The sequence below is a fragment of the Rattus rattus genome, chromosome 3, assembly GCF_011064425.1.
Source record: "Rattus rattus isolate New Zealand chromosome 3, Rrattus_CSIRO_v1, whole genome shotgun sequence".
Classification (NCBI taxonomy): Eukaryota; Metazoa; Chordata; class Mammalia; order Rodentia; family Muridae; genus Rattus; species Rattus rattus.
In genome coordinates, this window is record NC_046156.1 from 187,838,024 (window position 1) to 187,856,308 (window position 18,285).

The 18,285-nt window shown below is 38.6% G+C and overlaps 1 protein-coding gene across 1 annotated transcript in view; it reads right to left on the minus strand.

Moving 5' to 3' along the window:
* Nucleotides 1–15,176, minus strand: part of Pde4d (phosphodiesterase 4D) — a 798,677-nt gene extending 783,501 nt beyond the window's left edge. Inside the window, exon 1 of the mRNA XM_032898910.1 lies at nucleotides 14,279–15,176. Coding sequence (XP_032754801.1) covers nucleotides 14,279–14,718 — 440 coding nt within the window. The 5' untranslated portion in view covers nucleotides 14,719–15,176. The remainder of the gene's footprint in view (nucleotides 1–14,278) is intronic.
* Between the last annotated feature and the right edge of the window lie 3,109 nt (nucleotides 15,177–18,285).

Here is an 18,285-nt window from a genome sequence, read left to right on the forward strand (position 1 = left end):
ATGTGCATGGTTATATGTGCCTAGTTATTTTTTTGGAGCTTGTTATGCCACATTTGGTTGATGTCCCTAGGAGGCTTGCTCTCTTCTGAGGGGAGATAGAGGCAGGGGTGGGTCTGGGGAGAAGGGGATAGAGAGAAAATTGCAGTTGGGATAGAATTATGAGAGAAGAATAAATCAAACGGGAGTAAAGATTAACAGGTTTCTTTATTGCATTTTAATATGCTTTGGTTTGGCTGATCTTCCCCTAACCCATCTCCCTGTCCCTCTCTCTGCTTGAACTCTCCTGTCCCCACTCTTTCCTCTTTATAGTTTCCTATCATTTGTACTCTTTTACCTTCCCCAACCTCTATTGCTAAGACTCTTCTCTCTTGTGGCTTCTTTCTAGGTGTATGGTCCATGTCCATGTTGCACCATCAATATACGTGAAGCAAGAATCAACACACTAGTGAGAACATATAGCCTTTGTCATTCTAAGTCTCAGCTACCACACAATACTTTTCACATTCACCAATTTTCCTAGAAATTTCGTTTTTCTTAACGGCTAAATACTTCCACTGTATGTATGTATGTATGTATGTATGTATGTATGTATGTATGTATATACCACATTTTCATTGTCCAGTCTTCTGATGATAGACTTCGAGGGATTTCCTTTCTATCTTGTAGAGTAGCAATACATATGGATATGCTAATATCTCTGCGGGAGGATATAGATTCCTTTGGGCATATGCTCAGAAGTGGTATTTTGAATCATATGGTAGTTCTATTTTTAATTTTTTTTGAGACATAACTAGACTGATCTCCATTGTGGCTGCACCAATTTCCACTCATCCGACCGTATGTAACAGTTGCCATTTCTCCAGCATGTGTTGTTTCTTTTCTTTCTTTTAATTTTTGTCTCTTTTTAAATGATGGTTAGCCTGACTGAGATAGAATCTCAAAGCAGATTTAACTTGCATTTCCCTGATGGGTAAATGCTGAACACTTTGAAATAAATAGATATTGGCCATTTGTGTATTTTATCTGAGAATTGTTTGTTCAGTTCATTGGATGACTTACTATTGGCATTATTTTGAATCTTACCTAGTTTGCTGCAATAAACATTTAAATGACACCTCCAATTTCCTCGCATTTGATTCTCCATGCATCTGTCAAATGAGCTTTTGATCTCAAAATAAGCTACACGACTGTAACTTTCCTAATTAAAATCTCGATGCTTGCATGACATCTTGGAGAAAGTCAAGGAAGCAATTGTTCTATCCTTCTGGCCAGTTCTATACAGGACGTCTTGAATACTCTTTGAAGAGCTACATTGGAATACACCATTTGACACTAGAGCCCTCCAGCCTTTAGTCATCTACTTTACGGTGTTTCTGGTTTTGATCACAGTTAACTGTCAGCGATATCCCACTATGAACCAATTGCTTATCCGCATTTAAATAGAAAATTATTGTATTTTAGCTTTGTCTTCTGTAATTTGTAGTTTCTCTTAATTAATTTTTATAGATAGAAGATCCAAACTATTCATTAACTGCATTAAACTTTCACAGCAAATGACTAGACAGAAGAGCATCAGAAGCAATAAGCAGGCTGTCAGACTGTGTGAGGGCCAGTATGTGACTTCATTCGTCTACAGATGTCCTCAGTTGCTCCTTTATTGGTTGAAACATTTTCAAACTTTTCACAAGTTACAAACATTCAAAGGAGTTTCTGGATAGATATGGTCAAACTCATAATCCAGCTTAGACAGATGACTTATTTAATTTCTCACCTTGAGCTTGCTTGCAGTATACTCCAGTTGCTTATGTACTCATTCCTTAAGGCTAGCAAAGGAGGTAGATTTTTTTCCTCACGTGAAAGAATGCATATTACTTTTCTTTGTGTTTCTATCTGATCAGTGAGATTCGTCATAGTGATGTTTGAACTCACTGAACATTGAGTAGCATGACATCATAAAGTAAGTGGAAATGCAGGTGAGTTAGGCATACTGTTGCTCTACTTCCTGTGAAAAATAACACAAAATTGTTCTTCTCTGTTACATTCTTTTCTGCCTAAAGTATTATACCATGATTTTAGAATGTTTTAAAATATATCTTTTGTGATTTTTCAGTACACAGTTGTTACTCTGCCCTACAGAATTCTCTAGGCCAACAGAAGCAATGACCTATTCAGCAGCTAGCTTGTTTAACTATATACAAAAATTAAAGCAATACACTATCTCCAAGAAAGACCTTTTGAAGTTAGAATCACTAGTTTGTCAGAATAATGAGGCATACACTTTCTTTACCCTTCCACCATGAGAGTTCTTGGGTAATTTGAGAGGTCTTGTGTTATTAGGAGCAGGGGATTCATTTTTACAAGCTCTTCACGTCTCAAAGAACTGTCTGTCAGATGGTAAGATTCTGAGGAATTATAGACACTTTTGCATTTGCTTGACCCAGATGGTCAGAAGCAAAGAATCGGAAGTAAAATATTTTTAATTTATAAATAATGGTTACGTGATCAGCATTACGCTAAATCACCATGTAAATAAAGCAGCATAATATCAGTATCTCACTTCTATCCTTCCTTCTAACCTTGACTGTAGAGGATAATCTACAATGCTACTGCCTCACTGGCTTCTTGATTTTCAGGCTATTTTCTAGAAGTGATATTCCATCATCAGATAATAACTTGCCCCTGCTAGCCCTCAATGCCTTTTATGTAAAATGGGCTGTAAGTTTGTTTCTCTTTACAAAAAACCTCATATGGAAAATTACCTGAATTTGGAATTATTTTTCTTTAAGGTAATAGATTGCAAGTTTTATATAGCAGGTAGTCTTTGAAACTCTAAGTTTGTTTTACTTATCTAATAATTCTTGTAGTGCAAGTGACATGACAGTACTATGCTTAAATGGAAGTAAAATTGATAATTGCTTCTATATGGAGCTAACTGTTTAAAATGCACTGGCTTTAAGCAAATAAACAAAGTTAAACAAAGTTAACATATTCCAAGCTCTATAAAGGAGAATTCCACACTATTATGACAGGCATGAGAGATCTGACAAAATTTTGCCCAACATGTGTTGTTTGGTGTAAACTAGGAGGTACAAACATCTTATCGAAGATTAAGGATGGTAAGTTTTCCAAAACATCTTAAGTGAACCAAAACACATATTGGTTCTTGTGTGGGAAGATGTTCTGGTTGACATGAGAAGAGGTCCACTACAGTGAAATCATGGCTATATTCTTTCTTATAATAAAGACCTATTGACATTGGTAAATTCACCTAGTGTTTGTGTCCATTCCCAAGTTGTTAATATAAGTTTTTGTTTCTTACACTTATGTTTTCCTTGATTATTATTATACTGTTTACTATTTTTCAAAAATGTGGTTAAAAAACAAAATAAAACACTGCTTCTTGTTGTTTGAGGCTCTTTCTTCAGCTGACCCAGTGAGGCTTCCATGAGGAGAACCTACGTGGTTAGAGTAGTAGACATCCCCTGGGTGAGAACCTGGTCCTCAATACAGCAGAAGGCCTTGGATGCTGAACATGATTCCAGGTATTGATGAGAATGAGAAAGTATATGGCGATCACGCCAATATTATATTTGAAGAGTTTAAATCACTTCCAAGTAAGCTGATTCCAAGTAAATGTCTGCCTGTGAGGTAAACAAGAACAGGAGCAGGGAAACAGTGTGATATTGTTATTGTGAACTTGGCACAATTACAATAGACAATAGTAATTTGCCCTGAGCAAATTACTCTAAAATAGCAACCTGTTTGTAATAAATAACTCCCAATTTTTAACTGGCTTAGACTCATGCGTTTATACCGGGGTCGATGTTAAAATTAGCTTATCTGGACCATTCAGTGGGTCCTGAAGGGAAAAGGATAAACAGACCTGTAAATATTTGGGGAATGAGATAGTCTCATCATATCAGAAAATCCAAGACCTGCTTACCAAAGCTGAATGTCTTTGGCTCTATTTCCTACCAGCAATGAAAAGGGACTGAGTTTAGGTTGATGGACCTTAATTCACGACCAAGATCGAGTCAGCCAGGTTAGATATCACTGGAGGCTGCAGTTAAAGAGAGAAATTGGGTCAACAAGTAGTGGTCGACGGAGCCATAGAAACAAACAGTATTTAATCCTAAGGACTAGAGAAACAATAGGCATGTAATCCAATTCAGGTATCTGAATGAGAACTAAAGACTGAATGCTGGCTCGAGGAGATAAGAGTCTAGAAGAATCCCAAGCTAAAAATGTATCTCTTGCTCTCAGTATGTGTGTGTGTGTGTGTGTGTGTGTGTGTGTGTGTGCGCGCGCGCGCGCGCGCAAGTATGCATACATGCATAATCATATGTTTGAATATTAAAGACAGAGACCAACCTTAAGCATTGTTCTTCCTTGGGCACCATATATCCTCTGTTTTAGACAAGGTCTCTCATCTGCCCGAGCCTCCTCAATTTAGTTAGCCTGGTGCCCTGTGAACCCCAAGGGTCTTCCAATCTCTGTTTGCCGGTTCTAGAATTACAAGAGTTCTAGGGTGCCTGGTTTCTTGATTGGTAGCTGGGAATTGAACTCAGGTCCTCATGATTGAATACCAAGCATTATCAATTGAGCTGTTTCCTTAATCCCCAAGGCATCCCCCTTTACTCTAACAAAGAGTGCGTCCAGAGGTAAAGGGAAGGAACTAAAAAGAATGTCAATAGAAAGAAATATGTAGAACATGCATTTAAGAAAAGAGCACATGAATGGAGAGAGGAAATGGTGGGAAATAGGTGGGGAATTAGAAAGGAGGGCAGGGAGGTGGATTTGAGCAAAACATATAATATGCATATGAGATTTTCAAACCATAAAAATAAATAAATAAATAAATAAAATAAATAAATAAATAAATAAATAAATAAATAAATAAATGTCAACCAGGACTCTGATAATGGTAGATTTTGAATGTCTTAAACAACAGGATACCAATGTGTAGTTTCATAAAAACACAGTTGCGGTTATGAACAACATTCACATATAATTCATACTTAATAGAGAATAAAGAAGCTGATGAAATTGCGTTCACCATATTGCATTGTGCTCTTCTTGTAAGACACCACAGGGAATGTCTTTGAATTCTCAGTGTTCACCAAAAATGTATTCTTAAATCAATTCATTTGTTAACTTACTGCATGCATGCATTGTAAACTGAAGTTTTCTTCCTTGAATTCACTGTTACAAAGCACACAGCCAAGTGTCTGAATTGTCCTTGGCAATCAATCAATAATCAATAATCAATGGCCTGGTGAGTTTGCTTTCACGTTGCCCATGATCTTCATGCTGTTATTTTCTCCTTTAGGACAGTTTCATTGGTGTACCTTGTTCTAAATTATTTGACAATGTAACAATTTTCAGTTTTAGAAGAGAGGAAGAAAAGAGGGCTGTAAACAAAATAGATTGACTGAAATAGCTAGAAAATACAAAGGGAAGGAATATATCATTTATGTATATTGGGAAAGCAACTTATGCTGATTTTTAAAGGAGAACCAGAACCAAAATAGAGAGAAAAAACCATAAAACATAAATGCAAGGACTTAATGGCTACCTCTTCTTTAATATACGTGAAACAATTTGTGGAAGTTTGCTCCTATAGAGGGTGCAGACAGGGAAAGATGAGCACATATTCATGTACACAGAGACATAGGAATATAAATATGCATAAATGAAGAGAATTAACTTGGGCCGCACCCTGTGATCTGTTCTTTATATCCATTCACATAAAAATGCATTGAATTTATCACTGCATCTTAATGCATAAGATCTTTCTCAGTTTTTATTGTTGTAGTCTTTTGTTACAGGCGTGGCATCATTTTCATATTAATCCTTCGTTAAAAGATAGTTGAATAATTTGCTGACATTATGTGTAGTGTAGTGTTCTGAAATAATACTCCCTTGCTTAGGTATTCAATTATATTCATAATCCAAATACCCATGCACAGAATTACTTTGGCATCTGCACCAAAACACTGATACTTGTTGCTTGATTTCTCATTAACATTTTCCTAATAGATACCCTACACTAAAACTATCCATAAAAACCCAGTTCCTTTCCTATGCCTCCAGTTCCCTTAAACTATATTTTTCTGTTATTTGAAAAATGACAAATGAAAAATTGCATAACATGTATATTTTCTGTTTTATTCTATAACTAGCTAGACTTAAAGTTTTAAATATATATTCACCAGTAATCTTCCTTTAAAAATTACCTCTGTTGGGGGGGCGGCAATATAGGAACACCCATAAGGAAGGGGAGGGAGGGGATGTTGCAAACCAAAGGGAATAACACTCAAAATGTATATAAAAATACTCAAGTTAAAAAAAAAAAATTACCTCTGATGGCTTTTTTTGCCCATTCTCTTTTTTATATAATTTTATTATTGACTTTACTACTGACTTTAAGTATTAGTTTCGTGTTGTGAGGTAAACTTTTTGTTTTAATAAACCAATGAACACCATGTACTAACTTAGCAAGTGTACACTGTGTTGGGATGCTGCCCTGACTGGTTTCTACATTTTTATTTATGCATATGTCTCGTACCTCAAAAACCATATTTTTCGATATGTTCTTTCCTACTTTTATATATACATTTCAAGTGAAATCCATAAAATTCTTCTGAAGGAAGACATATTGGTTTTAAAGAATTCTAAAGCCATATATATATATTATATATATTATGGATTTATATATGTATGTGACATATGTATATATATATATATATCACATACATGTCATACTGCTTAACTTCATTATCCTAATGCAACCCATCATTCAAATATACGTATAATGTTTTCCCAATCATTCCCTTAGTAAATTAAGTCAACAACTTAGTTAGCTTTGAATCACAGCATCTTAACTTTTGTATATCCTGGACAAAGTATTGCAAACATGATGAACATGTTCCCAAGTTCTGCCACATCCCAATTCAGGGAATTATCTGAGCCCTCAAGCACAGAAGTAAGGATGTACACCACAGGTATCCTTTTAAATAAAAGAGGAAGTATTCTTTCAGAGTTATTTGTATTCTAATATACATTTCTAAATTAAAGGGGAGGAATTTTCCAGCATTACTTTCACTCTGATATAAATTTCTCACAAGGTAGACTAGAAGTGATGTCTCCCTCCATAACCATTGCAACCCCCCTCTGTACTCATACTTTAAGTAGAATCACAACTGGTACCAGAGGATATTCCACTATAATGAAGATATCATCAGCCTAAGGCTTTTAAAGCTTGCGTCTGAATCCTGTATTTGAAAATGGATATGCATCTATTTTTTTGAGAGACAATATTCCTTTCATAACCTCTGAAATGAGCAAAATATCACTGGCTTTGTGTGCTTCGTCGGTATTATTAAGGGGATCAAATATATCCTGTCTGGGAGAGCTCAAACCAGAAAGGCAAGGTTTCATTATTACTTCCACATTAAAACCTTATCATTTATGGGGTACCTATGGAAGCCATACTTTATGTGAAGTTGTAAAAACCTAAAGGAGGACACAATATAACCAATAATTAAGCTACAGTTGGTAGCTCTGAAGTATTATATACAAAAGAATATTACACTCACTTTTGTAGGAAGGTCTCCAAGGGTACTAAGTATGAATTCAAACAGATTTTGGTTTTGTCGTTGTAATTTTTCAGGTTTTGAGATTATAATATAGTTATCTAATTTCCCTCTTCCCTTTCTTCTCCTCATTCCTTCTCACATATCCCGACTTCTCATTTCCAATTTCATGGTCTCTTTTTCTTTAATTATTGTTTCTCTCTCTCTCTCTGTCTCTGTCTCTCTCTCTCTCTCTGTATATGTATATATGTATGTGTGTGTGTTTGTGTCTGTGTGTCTGTGTGTTTGTGTCTCTGTGTGTGTGTGTTTGTGTTTGTGTGTATGTATATAAATGTGTATATGTGTATATTTGAGGAAACATATATTCATGTATGAAAATGCAACCTGATTAGTCCATATGATATAACTTACATACATCTGTTTTGAGGGCTGTGCATTTGGTATTCGATAGCTAATTGCTGTGCCCTTCCTTTCCTGGGGAAGATTATTTCTGTCACTCATGCCTAGTATGGTTTAGTGGTCCCAATAGATAGCTATTCTTTAATTCTTTAAAAGAGGAGAATGGAGTGGTACAGGACATAGGAAAGGAAATCTAGAAATAAAGAATTTTTTTTCAGAAAAAAAAGGTGGCATTAAACACACGGATACAAGCATCTGAGTGTTTGATGGGTTTGGTAGGATCGGGTGGGAGTGAGTAATAAGATTTTCTCTAAGTAAGATAGACATGGTTAACATCCCAACGTGCCAGACCAAGAAACTTGGATCTTATCTCCCAGGCTAAAAGAAGTTGGTCTAAGATTTCAGACGAGGAGATGTGATTGGTATCTGGCATATAAAATGAACTGAAGTTAGTAGATACAGGAACTGGAGATCACTTAGAGGCTGCTGCAAATGTTTGAATGTGGGAAGTGCATCATGTGGGAAGTACCAAAGGGAAGAGGTAGCACTTCAGAGGTCAGGGTGGAAGATCTCAGTGGTCTCTGCCATCCAGAGTTACGGGAGAAGAAGAACCCAAGAAAGACCACTAGCTGAAGACAATGAGAAAAATGATGACATCATACATTAAGTAGATCAATAACTACAAATGCATACTCATGTCAAAGAAAACCGGGAGTCTCTGTTAACCTTTAATGTTGTCTGAAGACACTCATGGCAAATATGTGTGTATGGAATCACACAAACTTATTCAATGAGCTTTAAAAATTGTAATGCAAACTGCCCTCTTCTCTGGGGAAAAAAAATCAGAATTCCTATTTTTAAATGTAGAAATGTTCTTTGGAGTAAAAATAACCGTAGCATCCTTTGAAATGTAATATAGTGCTATTTAGTATAATCCCTTAGCAATGTTGCTGAGATGAGCAGAGACTATAGGTTTTAAGCTACAGACGCATATGCAAACTACATGTTTTTAAACCTGAACTTGGGTAATAGGCCATGAAATAGATGTACTTTTAACCATATTACACTTGAGATATTTGAATAATGTAAAAGGTATTAATTTTTCAGATAATTAACTCATGTAATGTTTTAGGAAGTTTTTCAAGATGCCTCTCTAAATACACATTAAACGAGTGAGCAATCCAGCATTCTGTGTGGGGTAGGTTGCAGTATAAGAATCTACTCACAAAGGAAAATGAACAAAAGGTTTTCTAAGTTACCTCTTATCAACATCTGAATACTCCATCTACTCACAAGTACATGATATGGTAATCTTATGGTAATTAAAATTTTTAATTTAGGCTATTACTTGGAAGGTGAGAACACTGGCTGTAAGAGGGCCACTAAGCCAGGCGTGGTGACCTGTGCCTGTAATCTCAGCAGGCATGGAGATCAGGAGTTTAAGACAGCTTCAGATACATAATGAGTTCAAAGCAATCCCAGACTACATGAAGCCCAGTGTCATAATGAAAGAAAGCAGAGCAAAACAGATGGCCACGATATGTAAAATGTGAATTAGTTATCAAGAGATATGGAAGGTGTAAATTGCATGTTTGCATCTGCTGATAAACTAGGGGAGAGGTTTCTCAGGAAAGAATTCTTCAAGGGTAAATGATGGGTTGGTTTGTTTATGAGCAACGGTACCTGTTTTTCTTGTCACTGTTCTAAGTGAGCAACTGGAGTCAATTTGAAAAAGACAAGAAAGCACCAATATTGTATTTTGCAAGACAATTTTCATGAGTCTCTGTTTCTATTCCCTCTTTTTAAATTCCGTGCTCCTCTTGCCTACTCTTGTCCAGCAGTTTCAATGAAACATGAAAGGTTCAAAGTTTCAGAACCGAATTATAGGGTGACAGATTCAGGATGTATCGCTAATAAATTAAAGCTTCGGAATGCACTGTCAAAACAGTATTTAAAAAATCTAACAAGATAACCTTTCATTGAATGAAAGCAAGGGAAAGATATTTTAAATCGGTTTTCTTTCTAAGTGTCTATTCCTATTAAGGAAACATACAGGAAACAGGAAAAAATGTGGCCTTTTCTTATATTGTTAATATTTGGTGGCCTTGCTTAAAATTTCAAAGTGTTAACCTTAAACTGGTTATAAAATATTAAAGGAATAAAAATGTAAAAGTCAGTTATTCTTTATAAAATCCCCAGACTTGACTTTATTGATACATACAGTGTAAATAACATTCTCAAACAATTACTTCGGTAATATGAGACGCAAGACTTGCACCGCATATCGGAGTATGTTTACGCTCTTCATTGAAGAAAAATGGTGCAATAAAGGTCTTTGACGAAACCGATCAAAAGCACTGGAGCACAGCTCTCTTAAACCAGAAGGGGAGAGTAAAGTTTTGATTAATATTTTATTAGTGGTGTAGTTCTAGTCGGGACCTTCTATATTCTATGCAAGTGCTCAGTCCTCATGTTGATTTTAATGATCCTGAGACATTCCAATATAAAATTTCCTTTCCTATACGAAAACTGTACATGTTTACAAAGCCAATGCCACATCAATATTCCAGCACACCTAGCTTTATGTCCAGTGTGCTGAAACTTTGGATGTTTATCTCTCACACTCCTCACTCGAACCTCGTCACTTTCATGGTATTTACATCTCGGACACGTAGAGTGTTTTTTTTTTAACAGAATCAAAACTCTCCTATGATGTTTAGATCTCTTATTCTTTATTAGGAATTCATAGCTATTGCAAAGATTGGAGATATACATGACTGACAGAGGAAACGTTTTGTTATATAAAGAGACGTCAAAGAGAGCTTTCATCAGTTAAGCAAATGGCTGCAGTAATTTGGGGGCTGGTTAGTTGAAATGATACATCTACTGCTTTAAAGGGTATTTTAATATTGTTTTTATATTTTGTTTCATTCCCTTGATGACACACAAACTCACTTCTTTAGAAATTTTGCTCTTCCAACTTTCTCCTATATTGGTATTAATAAATAAATCTACCTTGTTAGATACATCTTAATAAAAATGTACTCGACACATTCACATTTTTCATGAAATCAAAGGAATTGACCTTCAATGTCTGAGACCCATCTCCTTCCTGTCGATATAAATTTCTTCATTAAAACAAAATACCCCTTTCCCATTGCTTCAGATATTAAAATGGAGTCTCAAAACTGCAGAAGAGACAGTAATATCTGGAGATGCTGCTGTATATGCTACAAATAGTGTTTCGGAGTCATATATTTGAATAACCCATAGGCAATCATCCTTCCAGACATTTATGAGGCTTTTCTTGAACATTAATTTTCAAAGACAATTTATACCCCTATTCAGATCATGGTGTGTGTGTGTGTGTGTGTGTGTGTGTGTGTGTGTGTGTGTGTAGTTTTTGTTTGGTTCTCTTCTCGAAGATAAGTGAACGCAAACTGAACTGTTTCCATTAGTCTCACCGTCTCTAAACACTAATTCATATTTATTATTGCCAACTAATATAGAGTTTGCTACGATAAGTGGAACCAGGTTACTTTGGACAGGTTAAGTTGAGAATAAAAGTTCATAGCTCTCATTGCTTCCAAATGCTTCTGTCATTTTCAGATGATATAAATATCTCCCTTTCTGTTCATCTGGACTTATACCCTGTTGTATACATGGATATAAATTTCATGCATGTTTTCGCATAATCTTGATGCTGTCAACTTTCTCCAGGAATCACGCATCTTTATCTCAGCAAGGCCTTAGCTGAGTCAGGAGACCTGCATTTCTGTGTCAGTCCTGGCCCTTCTACTCTGTGTGATGTCGAATATATTACTTACATCCTCATGGGCCCAGTGTGCTTGTCTTGAAAGTGGAGATAATATAGTTGATATTAGCATTGTCGGAAGAGCCTAATCGCCCGTGTTTTCTAGACATGAAACTTCCTTAATATTTCTAGAGCATTGCTACTACCTTTCTCTTAATAACGGAACTAATAGCCACAACCTCTTAGAAACACACTCATTTATAAACAAATTTTATCCAAGAAAGAACTCATCCAGTGTGTGAACATGTGGAAAATAGAGAGCAAATGAATTTAAAGAATTTAAATTACTTAAGTTTAAATTTAAAGAACTTAGGGTCATAAATCTCTAAATAAAATCGCAATAATACATTTTATGAAACACAGTAGGGACAACATGTAAACATTATACATCTTAGTTTTCTCTAAACCATTCAACTAAGGAATTTCAGATATAACAATCAATGTATAGAGTATAGTTAACATTAAACTCAAATCAATGATGTAATGCTTCCATTCCAATTTGCTTATTTTTCTCAGTTCTACCCTCCCCAATCAAATCTATTTATTAAAAACATGTAATCAATTAGAAGCTTTTACAAAAGTAACCGACCTACATATTAAGCTAGAATGCTTACTCTTTTTAAACATTTATTAAGGATTTATTACTCCTTAGGTCAAGTAATAATAGCCTTGCCTCTCCTCTGTTGTTATGGACCCGTATGGTCTGGCACTGAACAACTGGGGAGCATGACCACCTCTTCAAATGGAGAATGAAACGACATGTGTGATTGAACGTTATGTGCTACAAAGATGAAGTGGGATATTGATTTATTAATCTCTGCAATCAGCGTCCACCATCAAACCTTAAAATGATCTGAATTGTGATTAGCTGTGGTTCTTATCTTTTGCATCCAACAGACAGTGTCATCAACAAGCTATCCAGGGAAGCAAGGAAGGGAAAAGAGCAAAGTGAAATACGCCAGCTGAAAGCATGGCCACACTTGAAAGTTAGGATGCTGACCGGCTTGATGTCCTTGTTTCATAGGGAATACGGCACATGGGGAGACATATTCACAGATGCACAGCCTCATACAAACATACAGTTGAAACCATTATTATTTTCTTATTAATCCAGCCTATTGTCAGTAAGGGCTAGACAAGTAATCCCAACCCCAGCTTTTCTTGTTTACACACCAGCTCTGATGTACCCATTGTTCCGTGTGGGGACTTGATGTAGAGGCATCAATGCCTGCCCTGTCTGAAGCTAGATGACTGTTCCACTTTGCAAACAAGCATGGAGAGAAATGACAACTCCTAGAACCCTTGGGTGACTCTTGTGTGTGCATGTATGTAAAGTAAAATCCACCTCTCCCCCTCTATGTCTCTCCCCACCGTGTGTGTATGTGTGCATGTGTGTGTGTGTGTGTGTGTGTGTGTGTGTGTGTGTGAAGGGATCCATGGTCTTAGGATCAAATAGGGCCAAAATCCACCTCCACACTTGAGTTAAGAATGAGGTGATTGCTCAGCCACTGTAATTGTCCTTTACACTACTCATTTCCGTGGCATCTATTAAAACTCCCAGCTGACATGTAGTTTCCCCTGCCCTGTCTTCCGGAGCACTTTATGTTAAGGGGAAATCACTATAATCACATCTCTATGTCTTGTTTGCTACTAAAACGAGGTGCTCTCTTACTAGGATCGTTCAGCGGCCACCGATACATCCCATTCTGGGTGTATACATGCTCACACGCTCACACATGCTCACACGCTCACACACACCCACGCCGACACAGTGTAACTCCCACAGCATCCTCGCTTCCATCCCTCCTCCTTCTCTCTTGTAAGGATTGCTGAACATTTTGCTCTAAACTCTCCAAGTCACCCACGTGTTTGTTCTCCCCTTTGCTGTTCAATTTACTTCTGGACTTGACAAGAGTTGCTCTCAAGCTGTGTGCTGCAATCCTGCGAGCAAACTGTCTCTTCCACACCCTGTGCACCCTCGGGTCAGATCTGCCTGGCTGATCCCTCCTTCCTGGGGTGAATGGACAGATTTATGGGTGGTTTCCAAGCTCGCACTGCAGCTTCCCCCCCCCCCCAGCTTTCGCGCCTTCACCCTCCCTCTACTAGAAACAAACTGAATTAGGTTTCATCTGACTGCTGGGGTGGGATGGAAACGAGTAGGGAGAGGGAGGTGCATGGCACAAATAAACCAACAAACCAGTAAAACACCACACACACACACACACACACACACACACTCGCACGCACACACACACACTCACACACACCAATTATACTTTACTTTCAGGTTTATTACACACCTGAATTATATCTTCTAGGGCAAGGAGAGACACACCCCTGCTCACCCTCCATGAGTTTCTTGAATTTGACCCTGGATTCCAAGATCGGTGGTGACTGGTTAACAGGGAGGATATGAGAAGAGGGGAGGTGACCCTTTGCCTGGGTGGGGGAGGGGGTGTTCTCTACTTACCGTCTGAGTCCCTGGAAAGACGAGGGCCAGGACATCCTAGATTTCTTCAGGCCTGGCCGGTGACCAGTCTCCACCGCGTAGGAGGTGCGGTCCATGGCACGGCAGTACAGGTAGCGCTCCGTGTCCGAGTAGCCGCGGTGCCGGACGCGGCTAGCCCCGCTTGAGGCGTAGCGACCACGGGTAGCTCCGGGCGGTGGCGGGGGTGGTGGCAGTGGGGGCGGTGGTGGTGGCTGCAGCTGGGGCTGGGGCGAGGGTGGCGGCGGCGGGGGCAGGTGGTGATGGGGGTGCAAGAGGCGGAACTGGGGCTGCCGGAGCGGGTACTGGTGGTGCTGCTCGTGCCTCCAGAGATGCTTGGGGGCTTTGAGCGCGGCCCCTCCAGAGCTGTCGCTGCCCTCGTCGCTGCCCGCCCGGGCCGGCACGCTGTTGCCCTCTGCCTCCATCCTGACCGGCTCTGTGCCCCGCTGACCCACCGGGTCCGCCACACCAGCCTGAGCGCCTCCCGGCTCCTGCTGCCGCTGCTTGCCGAGGCGCCGGAGGCTGGGCTCAGCTTCCGACTTGTAGCGGCCAGAGGCTCCTGGCCACCGAGAGGGGGCTCTGCTAGCGGGAAGGATCACAGAACGCCACAGGGATCCCTGGTCGGTAGCAGAGGCAGAAAGGCGCGCTGGATGCTCCAAAGTAACCAAGACTGGCAGGCGAGGCTTCTCTGGTGGTCGGTTTCTTTTTCCTCTCTCTTTTCTCTTCGTTACTCCGGTGAGATTAGGGACTGTTGGCAGCTAGCTCTCTCTACAGAATCTGCTCTTCACAGCAGTAGCCTGCTTTTGAGTCCGGGCACCTGAACCTGGATCTCAGAGCTGCTGAAAAGTTGGACAGCTCCCGACTGACCAGCTGGAGCTCTGACTTCTCCAAAAGCTCTCCAGCCAGTCAAGAGTCCTGCTCTCTGGATCCTTCCCCTCCCTGTGCCCGCGCCTCCCTCCCTCCCTGCTCCCCACTGCCCCAAGGTTTGCTCTTCGACGCTTGACTAGGTCCTCTCCTCTCACCGAAATGGATTTGATTTCTGGCTGGTTCTCAAAGCTTCTTGAAAATGAGTCGCAGGATGCAGGCTTTCTTAAGAAAAGGGATGCTACCTGTCAAAGTTGCAAGGAATGTTGTGTCTGGGTGTAGCTTAAAAAAAAAAGGATCTGCAGGAAGATCTAATATCTTAGATTAATTTAGTCTATTTCTCTGCCATAGGATTAAATAGACTGTGAATCTTTTCTACAGCAGGAAAATTGCTCACTATTTCCTTCTGGAGACACTCCATCTAGTGTTTTGGTCCTGGAGAGGAGAGCTAGCTGGAAATCAAGAACAGTTTTCTGATTAGAAAGGCACAGCTAAGCTCTCTGACCAAACTTAAGCTTGGGGTACCTTTTCCATCACAAACATCTGGTTATCTTCAGGGGCTGCTACCTTCCAAGCCTGACTTCAGTTTGCTTTTCTGCCACATTTAACAGAGCATAGCTCTATTACCGAAGATTTTAAAGCATGCTGTGCCATTATTCCACAGAAATAGTCACATTTGATCCCACAGTCTGTATTCAACTTTTATCTCCTAGAATTAACATTTTCTTTCAGTATCAAATATTTTTAAAACGCTAAGGTAATTTCATAGCACCGTGGGGACATTTCACGCACTTTCTTTGAGGTTATTGTATTACTTAAAGACCATATGTCATATCCTCACCGTTAATTCAACAATTCGTCACTGCAGAAGTCACCACGGTACCATCCATTAGTTGTCAGCCACTTAGATCTCACAATAACTCATTGGCAGCTTAATCATTCTGTTCTCTGCAGTCATAATGCGGTTGAATGTGTACAAGAGTATTGAAAAACAGAAACTGTCAAAGTGTTGAAAACCCAACCATCTCTACACAGTAAGTGTTCAGTACAGATGCCACGAAGAAAACAGCAGCAGTGAAGATAGATTTCCTTTGCTCACAAGTAAGAACAGCCTGTGAAATTCACAAGCATCTTCGTCTGGAAGAGGCAATAGTTTAATACTGTACACAAGATCCCTGGAGCAGCTGTATTGGCTACTCGTGATCAGAAACAACCCTTTCCTTCAGCCTTTAGGCTTGGGCATTCTGCTCACATATGGGCCATGCACAAGCTCTAGGAAAGAAGGTCCAGAGAGGAAGGAGGCAAAAGTCTCTGAAGTACCGTTTCCTCCATGAGGAGGGCAAACTGTACATGACTAAACACACCCTCCCTGGGAAGATACAAGTATGACAATGATGAAAGCATATTCTATTTCCTAGAAGGAACTGAACCAATATCCTTCCAAGTGTGAACAGAAAGAAAATAATAAAGTGTTCTGGAGAATAAATTTGGGTTTTTATTCCTTTATAATCCTTAGCCTTATAAATATCTGGAACCATTTCAAAGAAGAAAACAGTTTCCAAAACTATCTGATGTGTTTCCCATTTATCTCCTTCCCCAAATTGTGATATAGGTACAATATAGCTCTACCTAAAAGTCCTAACTTTGCAGATTCTAATGGTCAAATGATTTATGATCCTTTTCTCCAGATTAAACAGCAAATCCAACCTGACCAACTTCTCACTGTCAGTTTGCTATTTTCTTGTGACTGACAAACACTTCCTGTTATCTATTAGTGCGATTATGTTTAAAAGACTTTACTTTGTTTATAGCATAAAATTAAAAGGCCAGGAACTCTTTTAAGTTCACAGAAACCATTTGGCATATTCCCCACTTGCAGAATTTTCAGTTCTCCATAATTCCCATAGATTATTGATTGTTTAAAAGATTTATCTACTTAATGTATATAAGTGCACTGTGGCTGTCTTCAGACACACCAGAAGGGGGCATCAGATCCCATTATAGATGATTGAGAACTACCATAATGTGGCTGGAAATTGAACCCAGGACCTCTGGAAGAGCAATCAGTGCTTTTAGCCACTGAGTCATTTCTCCAGCCCAGATTATTGGTTTTTAGTAGATTGTTTATTAGAATCGGAGATTGCAGGCTGGCTCCAAATTTACCAGTTCCTACTAATTAGCCCTGTCTAAATCTCCTATCTCCTCTGTACTGAATAGTACTCTTACTATTTTTCAGAACCTTATGATTATTGTTTTAATGAGACTATACTTACAATAATGATTTAAATAAGATAAATGCTTAATAAAAGCTAGAAATATTGATGGTTCTTGCCAGATATGGGAGAATTCTAAGTATCACTTTCATTTATATTTAGTAACTTTGTCTTGTCTAGGGAACATCGACTGTGGGTATTTTCAACGTTGGAAGATGATACCTAGACCAGTATTTAAAAACTTTGTACTGTCATAATCATCTTGAGAGCTAATTCAGAATATACAGGCCTAGGATCCTCAAAACAGGATAAGACTTGGGGCTTTATATTTTTGCAAAGTTTGCAAGTGAAACGTGTTTGAGAAGCAAGCTTGTAAACCAATACTCTTACTTGCAAAATAAGTGACTGTTTTAAGGGGCGCTCTTAAAATGAGGATGTCCTCTGGATATCTTTGTTGATCAGTGACTGCAGATCCATCCCAATTCTTCATTGTGTGACTACAAAACGACACCAGGCGCTATTCTTTCTCTTGTCACAATTCTCAAACATTCCCAGTTAAAAACAGCTTAATGCTCAGCTCTTTAAAAAATATATACTTTATCAATTACTCTGTTTGCTTCTGTCTTAAAGAAAACCAAAGTTGAGCTCTCCCATTTAAAACCTCTGTTCATTAATGTGGGGTGTCTCTACCTGTCTGAAACAACGAACAGGTATGAAGTTTAGCTGACTCACTGGCTTCCTCTAGTTCTCACTCAGAGAAGTAATTTTACCCTTATTAATTGATTGGTCACAGATCTTAGAATTTTACAGACCACAGTCTAGAACAATCTTTGTGAACTGGTTAACATGGAACATTCTTGAATATTATCATTATTGACCATAATCTACATCTGTATAAAAAATAGAAAATTGGGT